The 26,508-nt window shown below is 35.3% G+C and overlaps 1 protein-coding gene across 29 annotated transcripts in view; it reads left to right on the top strand.

The window, feature by feature from the left end:
* LOC141459968 (uncharacterized) overlaps positions 1-26,508 on the top strand; it is a 91,929-nt gene that overhangs the window by 44,936 nt on the left and 20,485 nt on the right. For all 29 annotated transcript variants that reach the window (XM_074139562.1, XM_074139585.1, XM_074139579.1 and 26 more), the window contains 2 exons: positions 9,707-9,986; positions 20,171-20,270. In XM_074139562.1, coding sequence (XP_073995663.1) covers positions 9,707-9,986; positions 20,171-20,270 — 380 coding nt within the window. The remainder of the gene's footprint in view (positions 1-9,706; positions 9,987-20,170; positions 20,271-26,508) is intronic.

The following is a 26,508-nucleotide window of genomic DNA, read 5'->3' as shown; positions in this document are numbered from 1 at the left end:
AACAAAAATGCTGATGGATGGATGAATGAATGGGGGGCCATAAATGCTATCTTCAACAAATGTGTGGTGATCAGTAATCAAGCATAATCCATAAAACGGAGCACACAAAAAGCTATCTCATGCTCTTAAGCATGTGAAACGAACTGCTGTTAGTGGACCAAAATTTGGATATAATGCACTGCTGATGGGGTACGCTAATTAATGAGACAAATATTTTTTTTTATTATTAATGTTTGAAAGCGTACAATAATTTTGTAATATTTTGTATTTGTTGGAATGAAAGTGAAGTTGTTAACCTTGCTCCAGCCAATCAACCAATTGCAATTGACTGCGCCCGCCCTTGTTTTTCAGTCAGTGCATGACATTTTCCAACTCTGGAGGGTATGAAGTACAATTTGAATTCAATGCCTGTAGCACATATTCAACGTGAGTTGGAGTTGTCTACTACTAAGGCTTTAGAATAAGTCTAACTGGACCTTAAGATTACTTAAGTAATTTGGAATGTGGCGAAGTGTAAAAGAAGGGTAAGAGAAATTCTGATCTTCTCTCTCTGCAACCCTCTAGCTAGTGTGAGTAAGTGAATGAAAGTGTGGGGTTGCCTCAGGCTGCCAGGATGTCTCGTAGTCGGCCAGTAAGAACAGCATGCTAAAGACGGACTAAGTCCCAGATTCAGTACTAGAATACCTTTATTTTACATTTTGTTGCTAAAACATGTTTTGATTATTGTTGATTAATATTTAATAAACACCACAGTTGTTTGTTTATTTGAGAATTTTTAAAAATCCATCTTCAAGACGATTGGAAAAATGATAGTTTAGTACAATGCAAACTGCTTCTACTTGCATACTATTTTCTTTACACCAGGACCAGTTAGATAGTAGGTACATAGCGGTAGGCAAAACTATGTGGACGTCGATCTTTTAGCTGCAAACATGCCAGGTCTGGTTAACATTGCCTTCTATTGTGACTTGTGCAGAACAAGTGACATGAAGTGCTGACCAAATTGCATTCATTCAATGATATTACTGTATGAAGACAAATGAGCTGAAACTGTTTGTTCCAAGCACTGCAAGAGAGAGATATCTGCCAGCCAGATCTGCCAACTCTTCAGCTTTTCCTCGACTCAAGAGTGCTGCTCTATCTCCGGGGCACCGACCCGGGGTCTCATCCAGCATTCTGTCCCCAACCCTTGAGTGATTCGGCTGAACATTCTCCTAATCCCTCTTCTCCGTCAGAGGGCTTTTTCTAACCGTCTTTAGACATGGTATTGCTGAGTGCCGGTCTTGTAAAAACCAGCGTCTCTGCCTTGCTTTATTTCCTAACTTTTCAACTTCTGCTTCTGCATAACACAATAATTTCCTTTCGACTTTCCTCGTTCGTCCACATTCCTTTACGGCGTTTCTGATGCTTCCTATGTCGTCGATGGTTCTCAAAATCCTCTTGGTATAATGCCGCCTTTATCCACCTTACCTTTCGCTCTTTCCTTCAAATTACTGAAGCCTTTTCAAACTATGAGCAAAACTAGCCTCTTTCATCTCGGGTGAAATATACTTACTTAAGACCCTTTGCCTAACACTTTACTTTTTATTGGAGTAATTAACCTTGCTCAAACGTACATGAACTATCATTCAGATTATGAATGATTTCAACAGTCATTCACTCCTAATTAGATTTCTGTAATATGCATTGATGTTCTTTCATATAAGATTATTTCTACCTGCTTGTAACAAAAGTCTGGGCATTTTTATTTTTCTGGGATGCTTAAGCGAATTTTGTACTGCTTGCTTACAGTTCCTTCTTTAAGTTATCCCTTTCACTTACGGCCTTTGCTTGTAACAGCTTATGCTAGATAAGTGCGATTTAAAAGTGTACCCGATACATGCAGGAAAAGATATAAAGAAAAAAGTGATGCTTTACGTTTTAGAGCTGGTTGCTATTAAAGGTTCCTTTTTGGAGGAGAAGTATTCTTCTTTTGGTGCTTGTAATGTGTATTAAACTAGAAATACATTGTTATTATTCTACTCAAATCTACATTATTTAATTATCAATGATGATGAAAAAACAAAAACGTAAATTAAAAGATAGAACAAAAAAGCAATAAACTCAAATAAATTCGATGAGAAACAGGAACCTTGGGTTAAATAGTTAAAAAATGAAGTTGAGTAACAAAGATTACCTCCTGGCTACCGAAAAATAACTGTAGAGCAGATAGAATTTATTCACAGTTCGAAAGGATATTATTAACACAATGTATTTGAATAATACATGCATTTTTGCAGAAAATAAAACATTTTTAGTTTAAGAACTCACTAAGAAAGCAAATTTGTTTTAAAACTTAGCAGTTCCTTAAAAGCACAAGCTGTCTTTTTTGAGTTTGCAGCATTCCCAGAGAAGTCACGGTTAAGGAACCATTCAGTGATTAGTATAAACTGCCCTCTTGGCAAGAAGAACTAATTTGGCTTTTTTTCTTTGAATTAGTAAATAATGGAGGTACCTATTTCTGCTATGGCAATAGATAGAGTCTCTCAACAATAGCGTAGTTTGCAGGGCTTAACGGATACATATCAAGACAAAAATTATAATACAGTTTAGATACACGAAATATTGGGTGTGCACAAAATAATGGTAAACACAAGCGACGTCTAACATAAAAGAAATAGACAAAAGAGATACCTTCTTAAGATCTGAATGTCTAGAGTCATAATCTAATGGAAAAAATGCCCTGCTGAAGGCAGAACGTTCAGATGCGAAAAAGTGGACCATTTCAAGAAAGTCTACATATATTAAAACTCGGAAAGTTTTTAAGGTAAAATTTGAAGGAAAAGCAGACGAACGCACTTTTTTCAATTAGTAGCTAGCCTAACAAGTGGTTTACCCCAAAACATTCAATGAACACTTCGCAGAACATACTCAGAAGAATAAGGTTTTGTTGAATGTTAAAAAATTAAATCAAACCTTATACTGCCCTACCATATAAATTTAATAAATGAATTAAATTAAAAAATTAATAAATGAATTTCATGCGCATACAGTTTTGAATAAATGTTTTTTTGGAAAAACTGGGATCGAAAAAGCTAAAACACAAAAAGGACTCTTCGTTTACTCTGAAATTCCAGAGTAGCAACGTTTCCTGGATTTCCAGAAAAAGCTAAGGTTTGCATGAAACATGTCGAATTTTAACAGAATCTGGATTTGTAGTTGTAGAAAAAGAAAATATACCAATATCCTTGGATGGGCTGTTTTTTTTTTCTATGCCGGCAAGAGCAAAGATTAAAGCCCCTTCCGCAATAGAAAAAATGTAGTCCCGACCAACGCCAAAATTACGAGCGTAACTGAATACCAAAAGGCACCACATCACCGGCGTACAAAGAACCTGTTTTTTTGAGGGCGAAGCGGGAAGAAGACATCGGCTATAGCTGGATGCTACACAGCATGAGAAATGATTGTCATTTAATTATTATTTCTAGAATGCAAATCAAATGAGTGACTTATGGAAGGGTAAATGAAAAACATTTAATGAGTATTGAAACTGTTATTCGAAGAATTAATTGTTATTATACACCCTGACTTTTGTTACATACAACCTAGTTACCTAAAAATCAATGCACTACAATGATCTAGAAATTTTATTGACATAATCACGGTTCGCCTAGAACGATTTTAATTGAAAAGTTCACCAACATGAAAAATTTTTCTTTCTCCTTATTATTTGGGTCAAAACTATCCAAAATCCACTGAAAACCAAATCGGTTTACGTTGCGGTTTTTTTTTTAATTTTTCAGGTCAAAAAACGGGAAAAACGACTTTTTTTTGCATTGTTAAGCCTAATGAATGGAATTGAGTAAGTTCTTTTCAACCACTGATGTCAATCACAATGTCTCCAATAGCAAAAACTTTAATTTTTTTAGATACTAAACCCTGCAATGCGATAAAAAATTATTTGGGCTCTTTTAATCCAAAAAGTTTCATTAAATGAATTTGAAAATTGAAAAATTTCACTTTTTCCAGTGTATAAATATTGTATTTTGCAGTAATTTTTCTCATTTTTGAAAAGTCCCATTCCCTTCCACAAAAAAAAAAAACGATGATTTATTTGTTAAGTAAGCTTTGAAATGCGAGAAACCCTTGTTTTTGCCTTATTTTGCTCAAAAATGTCTTTTTTATTGATTTTGAATGTCGCAATTTCATTTTTATCATTTATAAAATACATTAATCTGTCGGAAATTCCCTCAGCTTCAAAATGCATGCATTGGTTTTCCAAAAAACTGTATTGTTTTTCCATTTATTAGGCTTAACAATGAAAAAAAAGCCGTTTTTTCTGTTTTTTGACCTGAAAAATTTTAAAAAAAAAATCCGCACTAGATGCAACCAACGTAAACCGATTTGGTTTTCAGTGGATTTTGGTTAGTTTTGATCCAAATAATAAGGAGAAAGAAAAATTTTTCATGTTGGTGAACTTTTCAATTAAAATCGTTCCAGGCGAACCGTGTAATACAGACGTTTTTTTAAAGAGTCATGTGTAATCTGGTCTGAATAATTCACACTTAAGCCAAAGTTTATATATGCATAAGGCTGGGTCCCTCCAGGCGCTACCATAGCCGAACGGTTTGAGAAAGGAGAGGACATTTTAATTTGCAGTTTTTTGTTGTTTTTTTTAATTTTCATTTCTTTGAACCGTGGATTGGGGCCATTTTATAAGTTATTTTTAATTTATAAATATATTTATTTATATTACTGTTTTGTTTTATATATTTTTTTGTTTGTCTACCGTAAGTTCCAATTTTATGCAATACAGATAAATGTGTACAGAAACGTTGGCATAAGTACGTGGTAAATTGTTTAGATCAGATGTGTTAATTCTTCACAAAACAAACGAACTGGACAAAACTGGAACTAGGTAATGAAGACTTCTTCACGCTCATATTTAGGGTAAATAATTAAATACCTTTGCTAGAGGTGAGATTTGGTATGTTTTAACTTATGACTTGGAATCCTAAAATCATTTTAAATCAACTGCAATTCCATTAGACTTCACTTTGTTGAGCTGTACAAACACCATTGCAATGCAGGTAGAATGTTAGACGTTACCTTGCAGGAACATAGCAGAGCATGTCAAACTCCAAAAGATAACCGTGTCAGAGACTTGCAACTTTCTTCTGCAGCTACGAGATGGTCGCTTAGACCATGTTTCTTACTACCGAGACCTGCCTCTTTGCGCTACCCTCTTTAAGCCAGCCAAGGATTCAAATCTCGTCCAAATCTGTATTAAACCTCTTTTTTTTTAAATAAAGACATAAATTTCAATCTAAAATAGTGATTCAGCAAAATTGTTGACACGGTATAGCTATGCGGTAGGTTTATACCTTTACTGTTTTCATAATGTTTGGATGATTACAAAAAAGGCATCTCTAGCAGCCATCCAATTAGGTTAGATTAGATTCCAGTTGGGCGACCTTACAAGGCCTACGCCACCGCGACCCATTGGGTTTATTTAGGGCCCCACTACTCTAAATCTCATCCTCCAGGCGCCCGTCCGTTTAATCAGACTCTTAATACTGGAGAGTCGCTCCTGGGTAAAGCTCGCAGGCCTTGGGTTTTCCTCCCCGAAAAGTAACATCCTTAGCCCAGACAAGCCCTACGCACTGACACAACACGTGCAGTGCTGTTTCCACTTACTCCTGACAGAACCTACAAAGGCTATCATCTGCCAGGCCCATGCGATGCATGTGTATTTTGAGCCGGCTTAATAGGCTTAAAATTATCCTGATAACCTCACGGCCTTGACGGATTATTTCTGCAGTCAGCCTTGGCGAATCGCCCATAATGAACTGTTTCACCTGTCTCTGCCTATTGATGGCCAACCACCACTCTTGAGACCTACAAGTACCCAAAGTTTGATGGCCGCATTCCTAAGACACTTGGAGACCCTAAAATAGGGTTCAGGGCCAATGAAGTCTTCCGCAGCGCCTTCACGGGCCAATAGATCTACCGTTTCGTTTCCCTTATATCCTGAATGACCGGGTACCTACACGAGAAAGACCTTGTTTTGGTCACTAATTACTGTCAGGGCACCTAGGCAGTCCCATACTACCCTTGAATGAACCTGGTAAGGACCAATCGCTCGTAGAGCAGCCTGGCTGTCCGAGAAGATTACGATCCTGTAATTAGTTATTCTTCGTCTGACAATCTCGGCAACACAGAACCCAATTGCAGCTAGCTCAGCAGTTTTCCTTCGCTAACAGAAAAGCCATATGCGGATTGGCCCCGTACACTCCCGCTCCCACACCCTCTTCTGTTCTGGAGTCATTCGTGTGCCACAGAGTCCCCCGCAACTCGGGGTCCATGCCTCCAAGCCTCCCGGTCCCAAATACAGACTTTAAAAGGCTTGACGAAGCTATATTTGGGATTCATAACATCCGAAGGCAGACCCAAAATAGTGTCAGCCTCTAGCTCCTCATATAGCTCCTGAATCGCTCCTCCATGCCTAGTGCTAATAGGAGCTTGTCTTTTTTATATATTTTTATTACTTGTTTAGATCCACAGTGTCATCTTAGGGCTCATATTCCCAACTTTTCCCACATATCCTTTTACAGTACCCTAGGGTAACTTTAGCCTTGTGAGAAATTATATTTAGAAATTATAATTCCGTGTAAGGCTTTGATCGAAAGTAACTCCCAGATACTTGGCCTCCCCAGAAAAGGGATCCCCCCCAGAATGGGTTGTCCCAATCCACGCAAATTCCTTTTCCTTGTAAAAGGGACAACCTTGGTTTTTAAAACGGAGACCCTCCGTTTTACTCAATCTATCCATAATGTTTAGAGCCCTCTGAGTACGCTCCGAAACCGTATTCGCGAATCGTCCTTTAACAGGTCATCAGCAAAACCTAAGCAGTAGAAACTCGCAGCCGTCAGTTTGACTAAGAGGTCGTCGACCAGAATACCACCACAATAGCGTTGTGCTGTCAAAACCCTCTGCGGGCCACCCCTAACCAGTCAGCAATTGACCCTAATGTCAACGTAATGTGGCCGTTACAAATCGGCCTTATAAATTAGACTGGATATACTAACAAATTGTTGGCGCTATGTCTCTCCTTGACAGTCAATGTCGAGACATTATTAAAGACCTCTTCAATGTCCCAAAAGGCGGCCATTCCGTGCAAATTCCTTGACCTCTAGGGACTTTTGAAGAAACCTATTAAGATCATCATCCAAATAAGGTACTTGGAGATAGCGCTGCCCATCTACAGTCTTTTTTTGTACAGCGAATTCTCAACTTGAATTTTAGTATCTTACAACTAACCTTTTTCTTTGCGGCGTCTAAAAAGGTTGCCCCACAACACAACAAGGTTCATATTTCATAACCATTTAACCATAGAGTCGTTTATTCCTATTGGTTCTTGTACAATAACACTGCTCATCGCAACACACATCGAAGTAAGCGAAGAAAATAAAATTTTTTGAAGCCATTACTTCGTTTATCTTGTGCTGACCATGACTACTTTCCTAATAACATCTCGTCAAGTCCATCTATCTCTTAACAATAAGAACGCCCCATCACAAGAATGGCTTCAGTGATTGTACGGGAAATTATTTCCTTCCAAAGGATCGAATGTAAAGCCATTCGTTCACTTGTTACAAATGAGCGTATATGTAGTATTAATCTCCGTTGTACGTATCTCTATCTAGCTCAAAGACTGCGTCTGCTTTTGAACGTTCCAGATCCTGAAAATACATTGCCTATGTTTTAGAGAAAGACTTAGTTTTGGTTGAATTCCAGACTCAGCTTATAGTTGGAGAAATGCAAATGTTATTTATCTAAGTTGAGACTCAAATCTTGCCTGGAACAATTAAGTATTCACTCAGTCCTGGCTGAATGCAATCTCTCATTTTTTTTTAGATCAATGCAATACTATTTACATTGGATGTCAATAGGTACAACGTTACGGTAGATTACTTTTGATTTGAAAAGGCATGAAACCTTTCTTTGGTCTTCAACCTCAAATGGTCCTGACATTCTGAAAAACTAACTTCTATCTACTAAATGTTAAAAATTTCAAATGACCTCTTTCAGCGCCAGTTCAAATCCTTTATTAGGCACTGTGGCTTGAGGAGTCACTTCTAAGAAATGGTGGCTTATTACCTCTTTTATACACTTCCACTCATCTTAAGTTAGACTTTTTGGGCTGTGGGTGATTAGGTGCAGGATCATTGATTGACACAGGTTGTCCGTGGAAGAACTTACGACTGTTTCCCTTTAATATTTTCATCCGTTTCTTTGAGACTGCTGCGTTATATAGGAATAGATTCAGATAAACGAATAAGGAAATAGTTATCTTGATTTAGCAAGATTGCTTGAGATCCGAACCTGAAACTCAGTCAGTAACGTTTACTCTGAGCAGGTAAAAATAATTGAGCGTTAAGAGCGTAGATGGTGGCCAGTTTCTGTAGGATTTCTTGTCAAAATATTTTATGACAATTGAATTGCTATTTAGCGCTTGGAGGTCGTGTCACCTAGTGCGTACATGCATCTGCAGTCACCTCGCCTCACACTTCACATCTTAGATTAACTCAACCTTTTTCCGCACTCGCTCTCTCTAGGTTATTACTAATTTTTTAATTTTTTACATCATTTCTTGAGAGTCTGCCTGAAAATTATGTTAATTGCATGAATTGGAAGAGAAGTTGTGCGAGATGACGTACCTGCATGACTGCAAGCATGTCTCCTACGTCTCTTACTTCCTTCATAGCTCTTGTTTTTTTTTTTTTTGTTCAGTTTATAATTACTTCTTCACATTTACATTTCTAATAACAGTTGCGAACAATCTTTTTTCATGAAGTTATAGTTCTTAAAATTCTCTTATATATAATTTATGTGGAAAATAAAATTTAAAAGGCTTTACTCTTTGAATTACAGGCTATTCACCCTTAGAATAAAATATGAGGAGATCCAAAATCAGCGCCAACCTGAAAGATCTGCTTTGATTTTATCTGTTTGTGCCAGGCAGATTCCCATACTGCTTGAGCAGCTATTTAGCACTCGTCTGGAGGAATCTCCGTTTTTCGGCCTTCGCCCTCAGATCACGAGAGGTGTCTCGGCTCGTGTTAGCTCTGCAGTGAACTAGCTAGAACCAGTAGGCTCATATGTATTCTAGTCCCATCCCCGCTCTACTGCATCAAGTTCTGTACAACCGCAAATACTGCTTTTGAGAACTAAGAACTTGCCGCAGTGCCGGACAAAGGTTTATTTGAGCCAACTTCGTAGCGATCTGGTTAAAAAGAGCCAAGTACAGCTGCGCACCTCACTGTGGGACTAGCCAACATTTTGCACCGTCATAAATTTGACTAATGCTGTTAATTGCTACCAGAGTATCCCAGTAAATGAAACCCTTCTGTCGAGAAGATTCATTCGCACAATCTCCGAGTCACCATTAACTAATGGCCACAATTTCCACTTAGAAGACTGTGGCATACCTACCACAGTGTATATACCCTGCCTGTAGCTATGACTTCTGAACATTCCTGTGGCACTAAATAATTTGTCATCGCATAATTCTGCTGATCATCACTTTGGTTGTTTGCTGCTGCTGTGAGAACTGGTACTGTAGATTAGTATATTTGTGTGCGTCGAACAGACAGCCATACCATGAAGCGCAACATTCACACTCACTTCAAGTACTCAGTTAATTTTGTAAATTTCTCTTTTCTAGATGATATCAAATTTCCCTCTGGAGAACTGCCGTACGGGAGGCTTGAAGAGTGCCATCTCACGCATCAGCACCGAGTACAGACTGCAGTTTGCCTGGCCTAGGGGTACCAAGTCGAACAAGGATGAGGACAAAACAGCCTCCAACTTACCACGCAAATCGTTGAGTATGGGAGCGATTAGACCGAACACGGGCAATACCACTAACAATCACGCAGGAGGCAACATGCAAGAGCCGGCGCCCGTGCATAAGAAGCGACTGGCCCTGGCCGACAAGACTGACGGTACGAGTATGAGACCAAAACAGTAGTTCATTCACCTCTTCCCGCGTCCCATATTCTACTGGGACGGTCAAACAGTTCACTGTAACAGACTTGTACATTGCTTCCCAAACTATTGTCCGCCCAACAGGATTGCCGTGAACATGACCACTTTACTCGCTATAACACGTGAGCGGACATTAGCTTCCCAGGATCATTGAATTAACCAGGACGTTCTGTTTTTAACAAATAATGCAGCTCTTCTCCATTTCACCTCTACGATATACATTTATCAATTCCAACGTAACCGTAAAATAGAACAGAACATAAGGTGGGTCTGTTCTCCAGGCACTACATCAAAATGACGTCGTACGATGTCACTTTATACGTCATACATATGAGAGGGTGACTTTACTTAGGACATCCTGCTCCAAGAAGTTATTGCGTTCACTCCTTTTAGAGATAGATCTGTTTAGTCCTTTACCTCCCATCTTAGGGTCTGGTTTATCACGACCCTTTGTCTTAGATTGTCTTTGTGAAGACACCTCGGCGGTGCCTTCTCAGATTCCTATGAATGCTTGCCTAAAGCTGCGAGTGCAGTGGGTTCACATCCTCTCTGTATTTTTCACATATTTCCCATGGAAAGCTGGAAATTGGATTTAGTTACATGGATACCCATCTATCGTTAGGTTAGATTACACAACACCTTATATTGGATTCTACAATAAGCTGTGCAGTTGTGGATGCGATATTGCCGATATTTGGGTTCTTGTATCATTTACTGTATGTTTGTTTACAACACTGCATATGACTTTTAAACACGCAAAACCGCCATTCACTCTGAAAATGCAGCTCTGTTTCTCAACCCACAATCTAGAGTTAGAAATTTGGAAAAGAAAAGAATACGGAAAGACTGAAGAGTTGGGAAAGGAAAAGATCAGGTGGCCAATGAATGTTCTTACTTCGCTAGTCCGCCATTCACCTTTCATTCGGGCCCATAAATCAGAGGATCCGTTGTCCGGCAGCCTTTACAAAAACGTAGGGTTGACTAGCTGCTGTGACTAGACTTGCTAATTTGTTTCTGTAGAAGCCGAAATATCTGGACACCTTTTTAAAAAAACTTGCTGAATCCTTCTTTTATCAGGAAATTTAATTTAGGTAAGCATACTGAATTCAAAAGTTTGGCCGCTCACGATTTAGGATCTTTCGTGTCCGCAATAATTTAGAATTATTGTTACCATAGAGAGTATCATTAAAGATGTTTTACAATACTACGGGTAAATCAAATATAATCGGTAATTTTGCTATTCTTCTCAGAGTGCAGGTCCTACCTAGATAATGTTGTGTGGAGTAGATGTTTGGTTTATGAGGAGCGTTAACCGGTCTGGTTAGCGTTCAAGGTCGCCATTGCCGTCAGTACAGCCATGACCAAGCAAGAGGTCCCTTAGTCTGTTGCGCAGCGGATTATCATAAAGTTTTTAACCAATGAGAGCGTTAAACCGTCAGAAATTTTAACTCGTTTGCGGGCACAGTTTGGGGACAGTACACTGTCTCAAAATCGTGTGTTTGCGTGGGCGAGAGAATTTAAGGGCGGACGAGAACGGGTTGAAAACGAAAGTCATGATCGACGCCCAAGGACAAGCCTTACAGATCACAATATTCGTGCCGTTCAGGAGCTTATTGAACGAGATCGTCGGTTAACCGTGGAAAAAATTTCATCAGAAGTGCGTATCAGCTATGGAAGTGTTCAATCCATAATCACTGATCAACTCGGTTTCAGAAAAATCAGTGCTCGATGGGTTCCGAGGTTGTTGACTGAAAACCAAAAACAGGTCAGGTTGCCCATGCAAACACACGATTCTGAGATATTCTGACAGTGTACTGTCCCCAAACTGTGCCCGCAAACGAGTTGAAATTTCCGACGGTTTAACGCCTTCATTGATTAAAAACTTTATGATAATCCGCTGCACAACAGACGAAGGGTCCTCTTGCTCGGTTATGGCTTAACTGACGGCAATGGCGACCTTAAACGCTAACCAGACCGGTTAACGCTCCTCATAAACCAAACATCTACTCCACACAGCATTATCTAGGTAGGACCTGCACTCTGAGAAGAATAGCAAAATTACCGTTTATATTTGATTTACCGTAGTATATCCTCCCCTATGGTCAAGAGTCAAGGTTATGACCGTGATTTCTCAGGCGAAGTTCCCCAGTCCCTTGGGAGAGAGAAACTCGAAACTTTAAACTCCTGCTCCAGCATTTTTGTAGGCTGACGCAGCAGAATTGGCTGTGTAAATAAAATGATTTACGCGTCCCATATTAGTATTAAGTGATCAACAGTGTAGTAGTTTCATAACATTAAATTATTAAATTATGTTATAAAAAACATTACCTTAAAATACTTGAAACAGCTGTTAATTCTACAAATGTTTAGCTTTCACGAAGGATTTATACATGCCCCTGGTATTTTCGGCACTGACCACTTCAAAACTTTTTTTTTTAACATTTGAGGTCACTGCCGCCCTGAGTCTATGTCTGAAAACTGCCGCCCTCTGGATAGTTCTCTCGAACATACAAAACCGAAAAAAAAAAAAAAACAGCGGTATCCTAGGGTAAAATATTATGTGCAGGCAGGACTCGAACCAGAGATCTCTAGCCACTCTCCTTATCTTTTCCATCTTCTAAATAATTATTTACTTACAATATAGTCGAGTAGTTGAAGTGCAGAAGGCAAAGCTAACATGCATTGTGTACTGGGTTTGATTTCCGGTTTTCGCCTTGATTTTATTTAATGATATTTAAAGAAAAATTATAGAAAACCACTTTTCTTCTCCACGATACCTAATCGTTATTTAACTTTACGAGATACATTGATACACATTTTCTTCATGTTAAATTATTACAACTAATGTTTCCTAAAAAACCAGACAACCTTTTGATTTGTTAATGTGTACATTAAAATGAAAGTCAGTTCAGTACAGTCATTACATTTTATTTTTAAACTCCTTCCCCTCATACCTGGGCTTCATACCCTTTAACTCTTTGAGGCCCACGATTTTAAAGAAAATAAAAGCCCTAGTTGCACAGAATTTCTTTTATTATAAAAAAATGGAAATAAACATTCATTTCCATTATTTTACATATGTAATCATCCCTCTCAAATAATAATTACTCTTGAAATAAGAAAAAAAGAAAAGAAAAAATTAATACCATTTCAATAGTCCTTTTTTAGTGTGGTGCACTGGTATTGTATAATACCACTATGCAACTAATGCTTTATATGATGTTCATTCAAACACAACTTTTTACCAAAACAAAGCGGAACTTTGCAGACAGTACAGCACTGTCCTTCAGCTCACTGTTCCTTGAAATGTTTAAGTTCCATGTTTTGACCCAATTGTTTGTAAACAATATATGAATTAACAACAGCTGCATCCAAATAATAAAACAGTATGCGGTGCCACCATTTTTTACTAACGGTCAAGTTTATAATAAATATAAAAATTATTTCACATATTTTCGCATTTACCATTGGAGCACTGCCAACTGAATGAAAAACTTTAAATAACATATAAAAAGATAAATAAATAACTTTAAATAAACTTTAAAGAAGCTGTATGTATGAATAACTTCAACTCAAAAGGTGGGACAGTTTTTAACCCACCTAGCCGAAAAGAGTTAAGGGTTATAACTGGTAGCCATTAATGATCACAATCCATGATCCACAAACCTTCACACTCCTAAGGTTCAATTAGTTCAAATTACAACTTCCGTTCCCTGCATTATCCCACTTATTCTCTTTTTCTTTCATACTACCTGCTTTTTCTCCCACAGATTCAACGATTTATTTATTATTGAATCTTTTTCATATTTTTCAATATTATTTACACCCTTTTAGCCATCTCCGTCTTCTTTTATCTGTTCACATGTTATTACATCTCACCCCTTTATTACCTTCTTTAGTTATATTCTCATCCTTTTTACTTTTCGTTTAATCGTTTTCTACTTTTTCAAATTTCACTCTATTGCTTCCGTTTGTTGTTAATTCAGATTTGCTTTTTTTTTAATTTTCACTAGGTTCTGAACATTTTTCGTAACTCCTCTTAGTCAATTATACATACCTGTATCTTCTTCTTAGGCGGATTTATCTTGAACAAAATACTTAAAACACCAGATTAATTTCTTAAATCATCTACATTTCAATTTTTCAAATCTTCAGCTTTAGAATTTAAAAAAACTTTTCAGAATCAAAATGATTATCTACTACTATTTCATCTTCTATATGGCCGAGGTTAGAAGAAACGGGAAGGAGTGTATCAAGTTGGAAAACGGAATGACATTTTACTACAACGGAGAAGGAAGTATGGGAGGAATTGGGTTTTTGGTGAATTCACATATTTCAAGTCAAATAACCTCGTTCAAAGACTACTCTCATCGGGTATCAAAATTAATATGGAAACTAGGTAAAAAAGGAAGAGAGTAAAAATTATACAGGTGTACGCTCCTACAAGTGAGGCTTCAGAAGAAGAAATAGAGGAATTCTATAATCAAGTTCAGACTGCTATTAAGAAGACTTATGTAGATTCACTATTGTAATGGGGGACTGGAATGCAAAAGTCGGAAAATCAAACGGAGATATTGCAGTAGGAAACTTTGGATTGGGAGAAAGAAACGAAAGAGGTGATCAGATGATAAAGTTTGTAGAGGCAAATAATATGGTGATCATGAACACCTTCTTCAAGAAAGACTTACAGAGAAAATGGACATGGATCAGCCCAGATGGGAAAACCTTTAATGAGATAGATTATGTGGTGTCAAATAATAAAGAAATAATAATGGATGTTGATACCGAAGATAATATTAATATTGGCAGCGACCATAAAGTAATTAGAACAATGATTAAATTGAAATCTAGAAGGAAATATTTCAAACAGAATAAGAAGAGAGAAATTAATAAGAACCAACTTGAAGTAGATGATTATGAAAACAAACTATCTTTATACCTGAACAAGGAAAATGAAGTTACAGCAGACGTTGATATTCTAGAAGGCAGAATAGTAAAGGCCATTTCAGACTGTACTCAAGATATACTTAAGAATACTCCGAATAAGAGTAGAATCTCCAAATTTCCAAAAGAAATTCAAAAACTGATGCAAAAAAGAAGAAGGTTGAAGACACAAGGAAGAGGAAAAGTGGAATTTGTTGAAGTATCTAAGACTATTAGAAAAATGATGAGTGAATGGTCCTCAAAAAAGTACTTAGAAGAAATGGAGAAGTTATTCAAAAGGGAAGCAGCCTAAAGAAATGTATGAAATCCCAGAGAATGGGACAAAAAATTATCACATCGATGAAAGACAAGAATGGTTTTGTTCAAACGGATCAAGATGAGATACTCGATATTATTCATGATTTCTATTGCTGTTTATATAGTGCTCCAGAAGAAGAGAAAGAAGAAGTAGGATACAATCAATGATAGCTATGATATTCACGAACTGCCACAGATACTCCCGCAGGAAATTGAATTTGCTATAAATAAACTGAAAAGTGGTAAGGCAGGTGGCTTAGATGGTATAGTTAATGAACAAGTAAAAATGGGTGGCGAGAAATTGAAAAAAGAGTTATGCCATTTATTTAATGTCTGTTTGCAACAACAAAGAGTGCCCCTTTCTTGGCTTAAATCTAGATTTATAATATTGTTCAAGAAGGGTGATAAAAATGATATTAAAAACTATAGGCCGATTAACCTCCTGTCAGTGATCTATAAAATATTTATGGCTATTATAACGAGAAGGATAGAGGCCCAACTGAACATGGATTCTCCTGTGGACCAAGTAGGATTTAAACGCAATTTCTCCACTTGTGATGCAATTTTAGTAATTCGCAGTTTAATACGAAAAGCACAAGAGTATCAGAGTACGCTTCTTTTACTATTTGTTGATTTCGAAAAAGCTTTCGACAGCGTCTATACTGGAGTAATAATGAAGACCTTAAGAAAAAATGGTATTCCAGAAGAATGCATCAACATATTTGAGTACGTTTATAGGAAAGCTGAGATGCAGATAAACCTGGGAAACAAGAAGAGATTCGTTAAGATTAGAAGAGACCTAAGACAGGGAGATGTTCCCTCTGCGAAAATATTTGGAACTGTTCTGGAAGAAGTATTTAAAAACTGCCATTGGGAGAAATATGGTATAAACTTAAATGGCGAATGGTTAAATACGATGAAATTCGCAGATGACCTGGTTCTAATAGGAAAATCTAAAAATGAATTATCAAATATGTTGAATGACTTGGTCAAGAATTCAAAAGAATTAGGCTTGAAAATAAACCCGAAAAAATCGAAATTAATGAGGATAAACAGTAACGATGTTATGTCAATAAGAATAAATGAAGAAACAATTGATGAAGTGGAGGAGTTTATTTACTTAGGACAGTTAATAGATAAAGAGGATAAGTATGAAAAAGAAATAGCAAGAAGAGTGGGAATCAGCTGGGGAATATATAATAAATATAGAAAACTGTTCAGGTCAAATGTGAATATAGAAACTAAAAAGAAACTATGGAACAGTGTTGTGAGACCTACTTTGGTATACGCTAGTGAAACTTGGAGCCTGTCAAGAAAAGACATGAACAAACTGAGAAGAACTGTCAGAAGCATGGAGAGAAGTATGCTAAAAATTACTAGAAAAGAGAGGAAAAGTAATAGGTGGATCAGAAATCAGACTGGGATGGTGGATATAGTGAGGGTGATATCGGAGAGGAAATGGCACTGGGCTGGTCATATTGTACGGTCGGAGGATGGTAGATGGACTAAGAAGATTTTGGAGTGGTACCCCAGAGAACAGAAAAGAAAACGTGGGAGACCAAAAATCAGTTGGGACCAGGAGATGATGAAATGCTGTGGTGGTGTTACTTGGAAAAGAGTGGCCCTCGAAAGATCTGAGTGGAGAAGAATGTGCCAAGTGTATGCAGAGGCATGGCTACCACCAGAATGATCCCATAAATTAATTATTAATTAATGTCGTACAATAGTATCCAAAAAAAAGAAAAATAAATTATTTGTGTTTAAAGAGAAATCTCAGTTAAGTAAGTTTCATTTATTTTATTGTCTTCATTTTCAATTGAATTATTGTTTTTGCTGTTTATTTTTTTAAAAAAAGAAAAATACATTAATTTTGTGTGTGTTAGTTTTATAGAATAAAAATTTAAGGATAAAATTAAAATTTGGGAAATACGATTAAATAAGAAAATAAATACATAAATTAAAAAATAAAATTATAATTGTGTTTAAAGAGAGAGCTATTTCAGTAAGTAAGAATGTTATTTATTTTATTGTCTCTATTTTCAATTGGTTTTTCTGTTTAGTTTTTTTAAAAAAAGAAAAATACGTTAATTTTATGTGTAAATTTTAGAATGATAATATTATTAAAAACAAAATTAAAAATGTGTGAAATTCGATTAAATAAGAAAAAATAAATAAATTATTAAAAAAAAAAAAATGTAAAATCTGTGTCAAAGTCAAACAACTTCACCACCCATGGTGGCCACAGCTTCGGCTGACTTAAAGATTATGTATTTATATGTATAATTTTTAATAAATGGCAACTTTAACTTTAGCCATCTCCGTCTCCTTTTATCTGTTCATCCTTGCTTTCACATGTTATTACATCTCACCCCTTTATTACCTTCTTTAGTTATATTCTCATCCTTTTTACTTTTCGTTTAATCGTTTTCTACTTTTTCAAATTTCACTCTATTGCTTCCGTTTGTTGTTAATTCAGATTTGCTTTTTTTTTAATTTTCACTAGGTTCTGAACATTTTTCGTAACTCCTCTTAGTCAATTATACATACCTGTATCTTCTTCTTAGGCGGATTTATCTTGAACAAAATACTTAAAACACCAGATTAATTTCTTAAATCATCTACATTTCAATTTTTCAAATCTTCAGCTTTAGAATTTAAAAAAACTTTTCAGAATCAAAATGATTATCTACTACTATTTCATCTTCTTTGTTTCATTTTCTACTAATTTCTCATTTGAAACTGTTAGCTTCAGATTCATCATTTTAATCAACCTCTTCAGGCATAATATAACATAATTACATAATTCTTAACTGAATTTTAACTATCCACAAACATGTAGTTACAAAATTTCACCTTTTAGTAGTCGTTAAAAACTAGCTATAGGGTAAAGTCGGGTGAGATGGTCAATCGGGAGAGATGGCCAACAGCCGAAATTTAACCGAAATGTCGTCCGACGGGGCTGCGTGACCTCTCAAGTGATGAACGTTCATGTTTGACTACAGTGGGTATATTTTGGTCGTTATTAATTAACTCAGAGAATAAAAACATTATCGTCTCAACAAAAAATTTTATGATAGTTGCATATTTCGGGCTGCAGCGAATGTATGTGTCGAAATTTAGTGTGGTTTTCTACATATTAGGAAAGTATAGTTTACATTAATGAATCCTAACTTCTAAAACTGTCAAAAGTACGCGTTGAGTTTTGTTTATCATGTTGGCCATCTCTCTCTAGCATTCGGCCATCAAACAGTAGGGATAGATGGCCAATTATTTTTACTTTTTTTCTGTTATAGTTTGGCTCAGTTTCCAATTCACTGCAGAAAAATGCCAACTCTATATAAAAGACAGAACACTAACCGCGGAAATTATACTGAAGAAAATTTGAGATCGTATTAACTCACACCCAAGCTGTCGTCTCTGCGAGAAAACGAGCCAATTCTGTTGTCACTTTATTAACTTCACCCGAGCACATTGCTGTTGTGAAAAACAGAGTTGCAAGGAAATTCAAACCAACAAGAATACCATACCCAAAGAGACAATTCTGAAAGAAAGGATTGTCCGAAAAAAAAAATGCTCACCTTCCCCAGGTTCCGATGAAGAGGACGAAACTGGAATCGAATTTGAAGTGGAAAGTGATGCTATTTCAGAAATCGATAAAACTGAATGTACAGGATATGGGGAAAGCTACAACAAGACCAGAAAAAAAAGATTGGTTGGAATGCATAATATGCCGAAAGTGGTTTCACCCAAAATTGCTCTTCTTTTGAATACGCTTGCCAAAATTGTAGTAAAAGCGCATTTAAAAAGAAGAATAATAAGTAAATATTAAGTAACCATTCATTTTTTTCTGTTATTTTTACGTTTTACTAGTGCAATTTCATTTACAATATGTGGTCATCTCTCCCAAGTTATTGGCCAACTCACCCAGCCCAGTGGGGATAGATGGTCAATTGCTATTTTTTTTTTGTAAGAATAAAAAAATGTTTCCCTTAGCATTTTTTCTGAAATTTTTTCCTTACCTTATGTTTGTGAGCGTATGAGGTTACAAAAAATAACAATAAAGTAAGCCTAGCCCTTACCAAAATTTTGCAGGCCCCCTCCAAATAAAATGGTGGCCATCTCACCCTACTTTACCCTAATTGTTTCTGCAAGATTTTAATATTCTGTTATTAATTTCATTTCTTTAACAAAGGAAAAATCTCTTCTTGCGTGCCGCAAAAATATGAAGATCAGCGTCTGAAATTTCGTTTTTACGTAAATAGCAAATCGTCCATTCGCTTGTTTATTTCGTTAATGCTACTTCTTCTAACCCTTTTAACTACTTAGGAATAAAATACTCTAGACCAAGGATGAGCAACACGCGGCCCGCCAAGCATTTCTAAAATTGAATTTATTTTATCGACTTTCTCCCATCAATATATTGTTATAAAATTAATCATAATAAAATGGTAGTACATACTAAACCGAAATATTTTTTAATGGCGAGTTTCTTGTCGACGACGTTTTTAAACATGCAATACGAACGCGCTGCGTCTGCGCGATTTTTTTGTGACGAGATACACACTTGTCGGTGACTTGTTCAAACATGCAATACGAACGTTTCGTAAATTATTAATAAGAGTTAATCTATGTGCGGCCCGCCAAAAAAAATTAAAATTAAAATTGGCCCATTGATTAAAAAGGTTGCTCACCCCTGCTCTAGACAATAATTTCGCACTTCGTCAGGAGATAAATTGGATGTCTCCTCCATCTCCACACAGAATCCACAACTGTTTTCTCCTCCAAGACTCGTCTTTTCTAAATTTATAAAAAAAATTGGTTAGGGACTAGCTATTTTGCTGTAATCCTAAGGTGATTGAAATATTGCTAAATATATTAAATTGTGCTGTTGATGTTGTAGGAACAGGCGAATTGGAGCCGCTAGTAGCCGATACAGACTATGTGGGCGAGCACAAGATTCAGCAGGAGTGTTTTAGCAAAGAAGAGAAAATTAATATTAGGTAAATTATTATCCTTAATTTACTGACATCTCATACCATTTAACTGAACTTATATTCTGATATTTGTTGACCAAACTAGAATAACATGTCTGTGTCCAATCAATTCTGTCATAATCTCTGTCAGATAGTCATTTTTACAAAGTATTATCTTCTTTTGTTGTAAATCAGTACTTCCAATGTTTTCAAAATGTTATACAGTAGTAGTAGGTAGCGTAATTACATTGTGCTGCCATAAATATTCATTAAAGGATTACTTTGGTCTTAGCTAAGAGAATTAAAATAAAAATAGTCAGTATTTTCTCAACCCGTAATTAATTCCATGAAATTTTGATAGAAGTTAATAAGACTTAAATTTAATTAATTAATCTAAATGTGAATTGCATTGAATATAAATGCGATGTGTTTTTAAAAGAAGTATTTTCACACCTAATTGTGTTCATATTAGTTAAATTTTTACAAACAAATTTCACTACTGACTTCTAGTTTCAGATAATATTGTTCCAAATACTACTTTATGTTTTTAATAAAATAGATCTAAAACAGCCAAATTGTTTCGTGAAAAAACTGTCTTAATTGGGAAGGATACACGATAATTTTAATCAAAATAAAAGCCACCTTTTAAGAAATGCTTAATCTAAATTTTTAACTATAAGAAGTTTTACTAAAAATTATTTTGTGGGGGATCGTAAGCCTCGCTCAGAATGCCATCCAGCAATGGGCGTTAGAGTTCATTAACTTATTTATTTCCATTAACAACGGCAGCTGCCACTACTGTTGAAGTCATTATAACAAAAAATTATTACAACAAACGAGAGAAGTAACTGTCTTTTATTTTAAAATACTTTACAGATAGTATAATTAAAAGGATATATATACATACTTTATAATTGAATAATAAAGACATATTTCGGAGGAGGCTATATCAAATTTATTTATGTATGTTATAAAATTACTTGTAGAAGAAGCCTTTTTCAATTCAGTCACATTATACAAGTATACGAAAACTTCAGGTCGCCTAACATTTGTTGCGATAATTGCTATTTAACAGAGGGAAGAATGTCTATTGTTATCGATTCCTGATCTCACTTGAAGAAGAGTTAGAACGAATCTGAACGCGAAACGTTCTAAATTGGCCTTAACCTCTTAACATCAGTTTCAGTTCTGTTTTTCTTGCTTAGCGCTACTTTCTCCCTTCTTACTTCTCTTCGGTGGAGCTGAAGGTGGTTAATCTGAGAGCAACCAACGGTTATCTCGCAAACTGTGGCATCAATTTCCTACGTACTTCAAGCACCTGCTTGAAAACTGCGAGTCTTACAGATCCTTCTTTAATTCCAAGCGCAATTTTTTAAAAAGACCCACTAAATCGTTCATTTTAAATAAATGTATGCTTCACTAAGCTAATCTCACTAGTAAGATAAGTAATGAAACAGTAAAGTAAGTTTTGATAAAAATTCTGTTCTAATGCGAACACTTGCTAGTCGAGGTAGCGTTTGTAAATAGCCAGTTGACAAACAAATAGAGATGAATTTACGGAGAAGGTAGTTATGACAACAGCTGTCTCCTCCAGGTAATGCCTTATCTAATGTTCCTCAACTTCTCACCCCGTCAACAGTCTTCTACCTAATTACTACTTTAATTACTCAGCTATTATAAGTACTATAATTTTAAAAATTATATTTCATTAACAAATAGACACGGGAGTATTACCCTGAAAAATTGAAGCAATGCATAATCGACCAGTTTGTGCACAATTTTGCAAAACCTTTTTTTTTTTACAAAAACCACGCGTTGAATTTTGTTCAAAATCCAAATAATTAACAACAGCCTTAACGCTCCAAATAATGACAAACTCAATTTGTTTAATTATCAACTAATATAGAAGTTATACTGATATCAATTCAAAAAACAGAATTCAAAAAACTTTCAAAATTTCGTGCAAGCCTGAATTTTCTCCGGAAAATTTTAAAAATCAAAGTAGGATACAGTTTATAGCTCGGATTCTACCTGTCTCTACCGTTTTAAATTACAAGTAATTAAAATAGTAAAAAACAAATGTTTTTAGAAATCGACACTCACAATGTTTAGAAATAAATTTCCTCCATTTACCGCGAGAATAGGTTAAAATTTAGTGCATTGAAAGACCTCCGAATTTAATTTCGGTACACTAAGTTTCAACATTACCACTTTTATAGATTCTTAAAAAAAAAAAAAACTTAAATCTTTAAACAACAATGAGTTAACAGGCAACATGGAATGAAATTTTATTTTTTATATATATAATTTTAAGTTATATTTATATAACTTTTTTATAATGTAACACAGAATCAAAAGAAATTTCAATAAAAATGTTAAAAATTGTAACTAAATCTTCTTTTAACTAATAGCGTATTATTTAGATTAGCTAATTTACTTAAAACTTAATATTTTTCAACATTTCATGGAATTAACGATAGAAAAAGAAAAATAGGCTAGAGCAAATGCTCTTTGTTCTCACTGTAGACAACACTGCCTTGTAAAGTTGAGTATTTTACTCAGCATTTTGTTCAGTCCAACTTCTTGCTATTGCAAGTTTACTTGCTTCCAATCATTATCATTAAGGATTCCTACGAAAATATTTTATTGAACTTAGTGCTACACTCTGTAGAAGTGCTAATCGCGATTTTGGGCGTCTATTTGACATTTACTTTTCAATTATCTGAAACTAACATATCTGGATCTTTTTATCGATCTGTTATCGGCGAATAACCTAAATCAAGCCTTGGCCTCTACTAAGTAATCTCTAAGATAATATGTTTTTTATTCTTGCTCAGAGTCCACTTATGTAAAAGTACATCACTTTTACTTTTGGCTGATTCCAATTAATAATTGATACAGTTCGTACGGTTACAACGTACACATCTCTCCCCTCTAAAGAAGCTCCCGTCAGAAGGCGCCAATGCAACCGAAATAAAAAAGAAACTAGTCTCTAAAAAGACTTCTTCTGGCCATTGCCAGTAAAACCTTCTCATTATAATTTAAGGCCCGACGATTCCACTAACCAATTTGTAAGTAAAGCTAATTAATGTAGTTTAAAAATTATAATTCCCTTCCACAATTGCAATGACAAATAACATTAAATTGGAAGTATTCAATAATCGCCTAATTATTGTACTATAAGTGATTAAAACACAAAAAACAATAGAGTTAAAACTTTTGAAATTCTACAATATTTACAATGAGATGTTAGTGTAGGGTGGGGAGTATTTAGCCAGATAACCAATAAATATTAAAGTACTATTCAACAATTAAAGTTTTTTAAAAAAAGAAGCAAGGCTGACGTCATGATCACGCAATAGCCTATTCTCGAATAGTTGAGAAATAGTAAAAAAAGTGGTCAATGCAAGAACTCCTTTTCTACAGTTATTATTTCTTCAGTTTTTTCATAATCTATCAAATTTATAAAACTCAACCAAAAACCCTACGTGACTAGCCTCAGAGAGGTATATCAATGTGGTACTTATTAGTGTTTTGCACAAATGTACTTTGATATCGTTATCTTAATTTAAAGTGTTGTTACAATCCAAAATATCTTCTGGTTTCGCTATATATATAGCCTTCTATTTCTTTGGAAACATTACAGGAGTTAATATGGTGAATTAAGTATAGAAATTGTCAACTTTTTGAAAGACATAACGTGTAGAGCTGGGAGAATTGTTTCGTCATTTGTGATGTAATAATTCTGACTTAGTTCCAAAAAGCACTTAGAATTAAATCACAAAAACCAAGTTTTCTAATAGGCTGAGCTGATTTGCTCACTGTAAATAACCACGGATTTCAGTAAATTGGATTATGATATATTCACTTTTCAACACACGTAATAATCCGCCTGATAAAACGACCACCCCAATGGAATTTCAAGCAGCTTTGGCTAGTTTCTAAACTTCACTGAGCTGGAGCCAATTCGTGAACAACCTGCCAGACGTTCAATTTTACTTGGTCGGTATTGTCTTTTTGTGTACTAGGACAACTCCTGTTCAGATAATGGTAGTCAGTACTTTTTTTTGGTGCAGACTATCTCCCAGCCAATGAAGATCTTCCTGAACCTGTCTTTTTTTAACAAGCTGATGTCCCTATTTTTTAAATATTTTGGAACAGGTAAATCATCCAGCATCTTCTTCCCGTTTCAAATTTTCCGGTTACTTCGGCTGCTTAACCTATCTTTTTAATTTCTCGTACTAAGTACTAGTAAGTTAGAAAAATATTGTTTTCGTGCAAATCAGTATGTCTTAGAATCTCCTAAATTTCGTCTTTCACAGTCGTACAGAACAAATGAACAAGATAAAATTATGGTTGTAAAAAGTTCATCATAGGTAAAGGACATACATACCTCTTTCAGCTAGTAAATTGAGTCCAGAGATCAAATTGCCCTTTGATGGATATTTATTCATAAATTTATAAAACCATTCATAGTTTAAAAGAATGTTTCTTTTTCTCCGGCTTTTTATGCTTTTTACGTGTTTATCGTATTTAAATCATTCTTAAACTTCGTATATAAAAAAAAAACTTTAAAGTTTTAAACTTACATTGACTCAAATTGTGGACCGGAAATTGAGTAAAATATAGATTAGAAATTCAGTGCTCCAAAGAACTAGTTAGTTTTTAGGTTTTCTTAATTTAGAAGTTTACGTGTTCTTTTTTTAAGTATTTTTTTTTTTAAATTTAGGATTATTTATTTCTAAATTTCTTTTGTGATTAAAACTAGAAAGAGGACCCAATTTGTTAGGTTTTTTTCTTTGGTTGTAAGTATTAAATTATGGCATTTTGGAAACTGATTAAATTAAAACCTAAACCAAAAAGTTCTATTGGTTTAGGTTTCAATTTAATACCGCTAGGTAGCAGCACATTCATTAAATTCTTTAATTTATTTATTTCATTTTCTTTATTTTATTTTTATTTTTTATTAGTGTTCGCCATTTCCTGAAAATGAATGGCATGGCGCCCAACCATGGGCGTTAATTAATTATATAATTAATATAAATTAATTATATTTCCGCGTAATTAGGAAATTTTCCCCGTTTTCTGGGAACATTTAGCTTTCTATGAGATATTTTAATTAGCTGGATTAAAGTGAGTATAATTACGTATTTTGGGTAATTTTTGACTGCAGGTACATGTGCCAATTTAAGCCCGCCCGTCACCACTGAATCCTAGCCGCGGTACCCCTTCAAATGTGCACTAACATAATTTAGTGTAACAATAAAGAGCCAGAAATAAAAAAGAAAATATCTTTTTCTTTTTTCAATCTTTTATTATAATTTACCACTTCAACAGTTGCAACAAGCAAATATGGTAAAAGAAAAAAGAAATAGAAGAAAATCATGAGTGGAGAAGGCACCCAGTGGTACCACTCCAGTAACGTGCTTTGCTCTCACGATAAGAGAAGATCCCGAGGCCATCTTCTCTTCAATCTCCTTAGAGGATTACCTGGTAATGTGCAGGAAAATAGGTGTTCTATGAGAGGGTTAGGATGAGCTGCTGTAGAGGAATGAAATTTGAAGAAACGAGTGTTAGCAAGATCTGTAATGAAAGGGATTTTGAGGTCATTATGGATAGTGAGGTTAGATAGAACGGAGCGTTAAGAAGTTTTCGAAGTATTTTTTACTGTAATGCCTGGAGGCGTGTAGTGAGTTGGAACGCTTAGTCGATCCCTATACTTCGATGCCGTATGACCAAATGGGTCGCAGTAACAGTAGATATAAGTGTCTTTTGTTATGTAGGTTAAGTTTCGAACGTTTGTAAAGTAGTCTGGCGAGAAGTTTGTAGCGTTGGTTAGTTTCTTGTCTTTTCAGTCTAGTGTAGGGATTCCATGTCAACCGTTTGTCTAGGTTCAGTCCAAGGTAGCGTACTTTGTCCACAGTTGGTATAGGAATTTGGTTCAAGATGATAGGAGGTAGGATTTTCCGTCTGAGAGTAAATACTATAAACTTTGACTTCGTAACGTTGGTTTTGATTTTCCATTTGAAAAGCCAGTGCTGTAAGTGGTGGAAAAATATCTAAAATTATAAAAGTTTTTTTTTCAAGAATGATATAAATACTAATCAAAATTTATAAAATAAAAGTCTGGTTTAGCAAATATCAATTAACAAATTGATTGTATCCGGCAGAGAATTTATTAGAAGGTAGGCATCAAACCTAATAATTGTAAGATATTATCTTAGCTGACGATACTAAATCAAATACTAAGGAAGAAGAAAGTTAA

Source organism: Rhodnius prolixus, unplaced genomic scaffold, assembly GCF_049639745.1.
Source record: "Rhodnius prolixus isolate KJV_2025 unplaced genomic scaffold, Rpr scaffold_35, whole genome shotgun sequence".
In the NCBI taxonomy this organism is placed as follows: domain Eukaryota; kingdom Metazoa; phylum Arthropoda; class Insecta; order Hemiptera; family Reduviidae; genus Rhodnius; species Rhodnius prolixus.
Note: the sequence above shows the minus strand (reverse complement) of the source record. Positions and strands in the feature narration are given on the sequence as shown.